This window comes from Coregonus lavaretus (genome assembly GCF_964263955.1).
Source record: "Coregonus lavaretus genome assembly, chromosome: 22".
NCBI classification, from domain to species: Eukaryota; Metazoa; Chordata; class Actinopteri; order Salmoniformes; family Salmonidae; genus Coregonus; species Coregonus lavaretus.
Window position 1 is genome coordinate 30,240,717 of NC_140009.1, and position 10,000 is coordinate 30,250,716.

Here is a 10,000-nt window from a genome sequence, read left to right on the forward strand (position 1 = left end):
ACAGTCTCTGAATATGGGAGATAAATTATTCGAAGGGCTCTATTTTTGCTGGCGTGAAGCCAGCGCAATTGTCAAACGCACACTCCTTTGCAATTTCTACCTGTTAAAGCCAGCGCTCTTCTTTTTTCAAACCCTAGCACAAGGATCAGTAATTTACCTGTCTTGTGCTGAGGTGGGAGGGGTGGCAATATCTGAGGTGTGTCCTTAAAAACGTGCTCCAAAGTGCCAATTTCAGTATGCACTATTTAAGACTAACCGAAAGCTGGTCTTAGCAGTAACGCGGTTGGTTATGGCATGGATTTTGACAACGGAAGCGTAGCCTATCCACCTTGTATTTAGAAACATAAAAAAAAAAAAAAAAACGTTTTTTCTCATTTTGTTTCATTTTATTAAAAACCAAGCAATGAAGGCTGTTTTTTTTGTCCTGCCCAATGCATTCGCCAAGTAGTCAAGACTGTCAATAAAGGGTTTGGCTCGTGAGACCACTTTGAAAACATTTTTAATCACCAAAGCATTATTACAGTTTTTTCCAACTGCTTACACACGTTTTCAAAACGATGTCTCCTTTTTTCAAAACTCTACACACAATTCCCAAAACTGCACACGCAAAATGCCTCACATCTCCTTCAAAATGTAACACTGCATTCAAAATGCCATAAACACATGTCAGAATGAAGCATTTGCATCAAATGGCAAACACTTCTTTCATAATAGTACATTTTTGGATATACCATGTAAACACTGTTGTTCTAAATCTAAAGCGCTTTGGTCTTTCATAGGTTTATATCTATATTTCAATACAATGTTCTACAGTGAAAGTAATCTGCTGAGAGGGGTAACAAGTACACTGTAAACACCAATGCAATGTAGAAACAGAAAATATTTATTAGGCCAAACATTACGGTTGTATACAGTAGCATACAACAAAACCATAAACATATGTAAACCAAAAGTATATTCTTTAGAATACAGTAAAGAACACAATTGTGTGTGTGGGGTCCCGGGGGGGCAGTCCAGGAATTGGTAGGGGGGGGGCAGTCACCAGTGCTAAGCTATGCTTCATCTCTTCTCCGGGCTGGGTCTGGCCACAATACTTCGTCCACATCACAAGATACGTTTTCTCTTGCCAAACATCGAGGGAAGTATCTCCTAGCATGGCGTATCCAACCTTGGACAGAGGCAACCTCTATGTCCCCACATGCGTCCTCCATTGCCTGGAGAAGCGGCATGCTGGCATAGGGTTGGCGATCATACACTTTCCAGCGCCAGGCTGAGAATAATTCCTCTATGGGATTTAGAAAAGGTGAATATGGGGGTAGGTACAAAACTACAAATTGTGGATGGGTGGCAAACCAGTTTTGGACCAGAACAGCCCGGTGAAAACTAGCATTGTCCCATATAACCACAAATCTAGCAGGCTCCTGATCTGGATCAGGGACAAGCATTGTGTAAATTGCATCCAGAAAAGTAAGCATATGGCCGGTGTTGTACGGACCCAGTGTGGCATTGTGATGGAGGACCCCGTTTTGAGTGATGGCAGCACACATATTTATATTACCCCCACGCTGTCCAGGGACATTGGTAATTGCCCTCTGTCCTATTACATTTATTCCGCGGCGCCTGGTTTTGGTGAGGTTGAAGCCAACCTCATCCACATAAATAAATTAATGCCGAATTACATGGGCATCCATCTCCAATACTCTCTGTAACAGACAAAAGGATATACAGATGAGTAAATATGGTATGTCTGAAGTACTGGAAGTAGTGTTGCATACATACCTCTACAAAGTCATGTCGCAGATTCTTGACTCTGTCAGAGTTTCTTTCAAATGGCACCTTGTAAAGTTTTTTCATCGTCACTTGGTGCCGTTGGAGGATGCGTTGTATGGTCAACAGGCTTACAGCATTGATGCTGTTAAATATGGTGTCATTATTCAAGATATGCTCTCTTATCTCTCGAATCCTAATAGCATTGCTGGCCAAAACCATATTTATAATTGCAGTCTCTTGTACATCTGTAAACAAGCGTCCTCGTCCTCCATGATGTCTTTGCCTTTCCACTCTGTACAGAATTCAAACACAGTATGTGTTCAGCATAGGAACTGTAAACAATGTACAAAAAAATGTAGTACAGCATGATAACCAACCTCATTCATTCAATGCAGTGCATAAATGGATGGCTTAGAGTTACAAATGTTTATGCAATACTATGCAGTCATACGTATTTTACAGTACATTACTGTAATGCTAAAATAGTCATTAGATAGTTGCATACCTTTTCTCATTTCTGAAGGTTCGAATTATGGACGCCACTGTAAATCGACTCAAGTTGGGCTGGACTCTCAGTCCAGCCTCTCTCATTGTCAAACCGTGGTTGATCACATGATCAACAAGTGTTGCCCTAATCTCATCAGAGATGGCTCTCCTTCCTTCTCTTCTTTGCCCTCATCCTCTTCTTCCTCTTCCTCTTCCACTTCCTCTTCTTCCTACTCCTCCTCCTCCTCCTCCTCTTCCAACTCTTCGTCTTTGAATTTGTCCTCGTTGTTGTCCCCTGCCTCTCCCTCCTAATCCTCTTGCTCTCTGTCCATTGTTGGCATCCATTGTTCAAAACAGGTAATCTGACCTTTGACCTACTTATAGGCCTATACTACAGTAAAGCAGTGATTGGTTAGTGATCAGTTAAGCAAATAGTGTTTGCACATGTGAGGAGTGTGTGTGTGACCTGGTGAATAAGTGTAGCATTTTGATTGGTTGTGTTTGGAAAAGGAAAGCAAGTCACTCCCTGTTAGATTTTTGTGTTTTTGGTAGAGAATTGTGTGTAGTGTTTTGAAAAAAGTGTTTGATGCAATTGACAACTGAGTCAAAGGCTGAGAAATAGCTTATGGTTTTGGAGATTTGGTGTGTAGTTTTGCACTTTGAAAAAACTGTAAAAGATCAAGTTTGGCAGCAGCAAAACATCCTCTTTTTATCTATGTAGGGTATTACCTAATTTTAGCCAGCTCCTGTTATTATTTGGGATGTGGGTAAAAAGCCCTTCATGTAGGCTATATGCCCAACATGGAACGAGAGATGAGATCATCCGATGACACTCACATTTAGAAACATTTCACTTATTTTCCTCTAACAATTGTTTGTTTTCCGTTTCATTTGATTAAAAAACAAGACCTTATAGTAGTTACCCTACTATTGCGAAAGCTGGTTCAACAGCAATGTGTCTGGTGTCTTTCTTATCATGGCCATGCAGTAGCCAAGCAGCCTAGCCATACAATGTTTCTAAATGGTCTACTCCTGAGGCTTTTGCCGACATGCTTTTGCATTATTCACAATTCACATAGGCCTACTGTACCTGCAGTGCATACTCCATTCGGCTTGTATCCATTCCCATTTCCAAAGAGCGCCTCTTGTCCGGTTATCAAAAGACATGCTCCTTCAAATTAAATTAAATTATTCAGTCCTATAATACAGTATCAATGGTAGGCCCAGGCTATATCTTGCTTATTGAGAACGCGCCTCACACTTACCACACCATTTAGTATTTTTTATTTGAGGAGAAGTGCGATGCGTAAAGGCCTATACTCGTTGAAGCAATTAAAACAATGTTGACTGTCAACACTCCAAACATATTGAGCGAACACTGGATGTTTTGTTTACTGTTGCTATCACTCGTTACCGTGCCCCAAGCGGAATTGGGGTTGATGACCACGCAAAAACCGGCAATAACCTAGAGAACTTTAGTTACCTGGTTAAATAAAGGTGAAATCAAAAAAGACAAACCCATGCAGTGTTAAGCCATGGACTGCCTTGATTGGCCAGTGAGTGGCCAAGCCCTCGTCACACCTACAACTTGTTTATTCATCAAAACCCAGCCCTTTCGCGCTACCGCCAGCTATTGCGCTCATAATTCCGGCTGTGAAAATAGCTAAAATATTTCTGACACACCCAGGACCTATAGCGCTACCGCCAGCGCTTAGATTTACCAATGTGTCAGGTTTGTTAAAATAGAGCCCTAAGTGTATGTAGCTAATTAAATACTTATTGGCAGGAATCTTTTAAGTGAATAAGTAAATACATTCACAAACACCTTTTGATAATCATAGCTAGCACAATATAAGACTGCAGTATACAGTATGTATTTCCCTCAGTATTTTCTCTATAACTCTCATTTAAGCTCTCTCTGTAACATACAGTATAAAGGGATTACGGTAGTAGATGCTTTTAGAAAGTGTGTCAGCAGTGCTACAGAGTTGGATCCATTTTTAAAAGGGCTTAGTCTCTCTCTCTCTCTCTCTCTCTCTCTCTCTCTCTCTCTCTCTCTCTCTCTCTCTCTCTCTCTCTCTCTCTCTCTCTCTCTCTCTCTCTCTCTCTCTCTCTCTCTCTCTCTCTCTCTCTCTCTCGCTCTCTCTCTCTCTCATATTCCAGTTCTCACTAACATGCAAACTCGATTTTCGATGTCACTACACTACAGGAGTCGCATGGGAGCATTTAGGCCTCGTAGTGTGGGCCAACACAAAGACACCAAGCTCAGCCGCAGCAGCCCTCATGGCAACAACTGTAATGTGGGAACCGTGTTCGGGTTATCTCAGTCTCTTCTCAGGGAGCAGAGCTGCCTTCCTGCTGAACCCAACTCCACGGGCCTCCAGCAGCACCAGTCCAAAGACTATGTTACCATACAACTAGCTACTTAATAATGCAGCCTAGTATGCCTTCCTGCATGGAGAAATACTCTTGTACTCTGTAGTTCTCTTCTGTAGTTCTCTTCTGTAGTTCTAACTCAAAGAGCATGGCTTGAGTAGCTAAGACAATCCCCCCTGCTGCACACTTAAGCTGTGCACTGCCTTAGAAAATACTTTGTCTGCATTGCTTAGGTTTTTCTGCCTGCCAAATGCAATAGATGGTGCGACCAAGTTTGTCCGAGATGAGTTTGTATCGATCGCTGGTCCTCCCTCCCGGCTCTAGACTATAGCAGAGGACAACAGGTAAGAGGCATGGTACTCTGCTGGCGCTACGAAGCTTTAAAGATATTTAGCTCTAATTAAGTTTCTCCTCAGAGAGAGAGAGAGAGGGGGGGGGGGGGGGGGGGATAAAAGGCTCCCAGCAGCAGGAGTGCAGCACAGTAATCAATCAGGTTCCTCTACTGTTAGTGATAGTGCTGCAGGTCCTACCCTCGTTCCCTCACAGGGAAAATGGCCGCTCCTGGGCATACAGACAGGGAGGAGTGTTGTGTTATTCAAGAAGCCCTGACTTCACCTCAACCTGCCATACTAGGATCCGTGACCAGTAGAGTGGGGGATATCCCCAGTGCCACAACTCCTCCAGTGCCCCCAATGCCCTGTGTAAGAGAATGATTGATGACTGACACTTTATCATCTCACTTTTCTTGGTATTAGGCTCTTTCAGCACCACTGGAGAGAGATTTATTGAAAACTTATCTGAAAAGTAGCGTGCTTGGTGTGAATATTATCAGCCTCAAGCTCTTAGCTATGCCAGTGTGTGCTATTGTATGAAGGGTAACATTCAATTAACACTTGATTTTACATGGTATTACAGTAGGTGGTTGTTGGGCTACATGTTATGAATCTACTCGTTCAGCTTTTAGAATGGAAAGAGTAAAGCCAGACAGATGAACTGCACTGTCTGTCTCAGCTGATCCCACTTGACTTGCTCTTGTTTCATGTCTCAAATAGGAAAGCTTAGATTATTAGAGCATGATGGCTAGCTATGGTGGATTGGTTGCCTGTTTCAATCTTTTGGTGCATAAAGCATCTCAAAAGCTTATTTGTCTCTCTGTCTCGCTCTCTCTTTCTCTCTCTCTCTCTCTCTCTCTCCCCTTCCCTTGATCTCTCTCTCCCTCTCTCTCCATCCCCTCCTCTCTCTCTCTCTCTCTCTCTCTCTCTCTCTCTCTCTCTCTCTCTCTCTTCCCCTCCTCTCTCCCCCTTCTCCCACCCTCTCTCCCCCTCTCCCCCCTCCCTCTCAGGTGTGTAAGGTTCTGAACACCACCAGTATGAGTTGCTTTGCCCCGTCCCTGGTCGCAGAGTACCGTCCAGGTCTGGACACGGCCAAACACGCTGATGAGTTTGGGTTCATCTTCAACAACGTCCAGACTCTGCTGGTGTATAACAACACCGCCTTCCTCTACTACCCCAACCCATACTTTGAACCTCTCAGCACCAATGGAGTCCTGGAACAGAAGCCTGGATCGCCCATCATTCTCAAGGTATGGCAGAAGGACATGGGATTGTAATCAATCAATCAATCAATAAAAATGATTAATAAAGCCCTTTTTACAGGGCCTTTACAGTAACTCTCTTTAGAAACCAAGAGAGGGTTTAGGGTATTTGAATGCAACCATTAATCTGCAGTTATGCCTGAGGTATAAACATCCTAGTATGGCATTGTGTTCTACAGTATAACTATCATAGCAGCTGTACCATAACAAACAATACTTTATTTTAAGTAATAATTTAATTTAGCAGTGAGTACAAGTGTCCCCCTCTCATCCCCCTCTCCTTGCTCTCCCCCCACAGGGCAGAAACCTGGTGCCCCATGCCTCAGGGGGGGTGAAGCTCAACTACACTGTGTTGATCGGGGTGACCCCCTGCTCTGTCACTGTGTCTGAGACCCAGCTGCTGTGTGAGCCCCCTAACCTTACGGGCCAGTACAAAGTCATGGTACGTCAGTCAGTCTATCCAAACACACGCATGCACACAGGGGCTCACCACATACACATACACACCCACACATACACATACACACCCACACACACACACACCCTCTTCCTGTCTCTCTATTCTGTCTCTCTGTGTGTCGGCGTGTCTCTGTGGTTTCTTTTCCATAAAGTTTGACCTGTAAACTCCATTGTTTTGGCACATTTGTGGTTGTTCATTCAGCTGAGAGAAACAGGTCAAAGAGGGAGCAGTGTGACTGGGCTCGAGCCGTCAAAAGGTTCTGTTAGAATCCACTGCAATTATTTCTACTAGTCTGCTCACTTATTGAGTGCAAGCCCCCAGAACTTCACTCTTCACTCTCCTCGATGACGGGGTGTGTTGGTGTGTGTGCATTTGTGTTGTGTGTCTGTGTGTGTGTGTGTGTGTGTGTGTCTATGCACAATGTGTCTGTACACTGTATGGGTTTATTAAACTGAATCTATTGTGTGTGCGTGCATGCCTGTGTGTGTGTGTTTGAACGTGTGTAACTATGTGTGTGTGTGATATTCAGGTCCAGGTGGGCGGTCTCCACGTGTCTCCGGGGTCAGTACACATCCTGTCAGACAGCCTGCTCACACTCCCCGCCATCGTCAGTATCGCCGCCGGCGGAGGCCTCCTCCTCATCATCGTCATCCTCGTCCTCATCGCATACAAACGCAAGTCGCGGGAGAATGACCTCACCCTGAAGCGCCTGCAGATGCAGATGGACAACCTGGAGTCCCGGGTCGCCCTGGAGTGCAAGGAAGGTGGGTAACACTTTATTTAGATAGTCCAGCTGTAGATGCTCTGCAGACTAGCAGTAGGCTATCAGTAACATTGATATGCATCAATGCATCTAGGGAAATCCATAGACATTCAACAAATCAACCATAGACTATTAGTTGTAACTCATAACACAAATTATCGTGTAGACTACGGAAGGTCAGTTAAGCCCAGAGACAACAAAGTAATCCAATTACATTGGAAACTGACATCAAAATGTCTTTGACGAGTACTGCAATTACGTTTGGTCCTCTTCTGCTCTACTTGGCTATTTTTGAGACACTTTGATTCCGGTCTCTTTGAAGGGCTAATGACTGAGCGAGCTAGCTGAGTTCACAATTTAAATGGTGACAGTGAGAGTGCATTGACTGGGCTCCACTAAGTCATGGTATAATTTACATTTACATTTTAGTCATTTAGCAGACACTCTTCTCCAGAGCGACTTACAGTTAGTGAGTGCATACATTGAAAGACACAAATGGGTGTTTCTGCGTAGTAAGTCAGTTACTGGTAATGTGTGTTGCATAATATAATATGAGGTATTGTGAATCTGGGTCAGTGAGTCAGGTTTTGTCTGACACACATAGTCTCTGCTACTTCAGTTTGCCCTCTTTGTGACCACGATCGTTGGACACTATATCCACATGGTGCTTGTCTATTGTTCACACACACTGACTCATTCACACACACACACACACACACACACTTACTTACAAACACTGACTCACACACTGATTAAACACAATGTTTTCCTATGAACAGATTTGGAATGGCATATCATCTTTATTTCATGCAGGCATTTTCTGTATCACGGATGCACTGAACGCATAGTGTGTGTGTGTGGCATGTGTGTGTGTGGCATGTGTGTTCTGGTCTGTGTGTGTGTGTGACAGTGTGTGTTTCAGTTTGTTGTAAAGGCATGGTCTCGTTTAAGATTGTTAGGCAGGCTTAGTTAAAGCCTGATACATCTGTGTTAGTTTTGAGCTCTAATGTCCTACACACACACAAACACTCACACACACACTCACAAAGGCCCCTGCACACTAAAAAATGTGGGTTCCTCAAGGGTTCTTTGGGAAGGGTAATGGTTTTATGTGGAACCATACTGACCCAAAGAACCCTTTGAGGTTTCAATGGTTCTTTGCAGTTAAAAAAAGTATGTAGGGGCGGTGGCTCATTCGAATATCTTGGGACATGGTTTGCGCACAGCTCTTTTTGTGCAACCGTGAATGAGTGTGTCATTCTAGTTGATCTAATGTGTTGTGTTATGCTAGTACATGTTATATATGACTATGGCCAGTGACGGTGTCTTGGGAAAGACTCACGTATGGCCTTGTGTCAATTGAGAACGGTTGACTAAGTCATTTGTTTGATTTGATTTGATTTAGTTCTCAATTCTCTCCTTATGTTATGTATCCCCTCCAGCCACCCTGAACACAGCTTTACCACTCTGAATGTAGAATGTCCCAACATATTGAATTAAATGTATAGAAGACAGGTTGATGTTTATTGTCATGAATCTTGCCCTTGAGGCAGAACTGAGTGATTTCCGCTAGATGAGTACAGCTGCAAAGTCGAAATTGTCTATATCGTAAAAGTTAATGAAAACAAAAATTAGCTTTTTGGTGTTAATTTAAGGTTAGGGTTAGGCATAATGGTTAGCAGTGTGGTTAAGGTTAGGGTTAGGTTTAAAAAAAGGTTTTATGACTTTGTGGCTGTGCCAGCTAGTGACCACTCTGTAGAGCTGCCTCCATGGCAAGATTAATGACAATAAATACCAACCTGCGTATAGAAGGCGGGACATACAGAATAAATAGTATACTAGAAGGTTATATCCTCCAAACATAGGAGGTTGGTGGCACCTTAATTGGGGAGGACGTGCTCGTGGGAATGGCTGGAGCGGAATAAGTGGAATAGCATCAAATACATCCAACATATGGTTTCCATGTGTTTGATGCCATTCCATTTGCTCCTTTCCAGCCATTATTATGAGCCATCCTCCCCTCAGCAGCCTCCACTATCTCCAAATGTCATTGTCTTATAAATCTGGTTTGTGTCAGGGCAGTGGCAGACACGGCTGCATGGGGCTACAGAGCTAAAGCCCTGGCCACAGACAGAAAGATAGGCAGAAACACACACATACACACACACACACACACACACACACAGGCGAGGAGACAGACCGAGAAGTCATGTTTAAACCAATAGCTGTGGTCAGGAGGAGTTTAGTGCCCAGAGGGTGGATTTAGAGGGGCAGATAGGTACCTGGGTTCCACTCCAGGGGTCTGAGTCTGAGCCCTGGGCTGGGGTAGCAGGGGGGCTGGGGGGCTGCGGGGTAGGCGGGAAATATATGATTGGCTGTAGAGAGGCCTCCCTCAGGGCAGAGCAGGACTCAGTCAGGATGGGGCCAATTAACCACCTCTCACCTGCAGCCTCTAACAGCGGGGGACTGACACACAGGAGCTCAGATACTGTACAGTACAGCCAATTTACTGGCCACCAGAAGTAAATATGTGTGTGTTTGGGGGGGTTGT

The 10,000-nt window shown here is 44.0% G+C and overlaps 1 protein-coding gene across 1 annotated transcript in view; it reads left to right on the plus strand.

The window, feature by feature from the left end:
- Positions 1 to 10,000, plus strand: part of LOC311149922 (plexin-A2-like) — a 221,719-nt gene that overhangs the window by 177,058 nt on the left and 34,661 nt on the right. Inside the window, exons 17-19 of the mRNA XM_084187151.1 lie at positions 5,975 to 6,214; positions 6,525 to 6,668; positions 7,216 to 7,450. Coding sequence (XP_084043277.1) covers positions 5,975 to 6,214; positions 6,525 to 6,668; positions 7,216 to 7,450 — 619 coding nt within the window. The remainder of the gene's footprint in view (positions 1 to 5,974; positions 6,215 to 6,524; positions 6,669 to 7,215; positions 7,451 to 10,000) is intronic.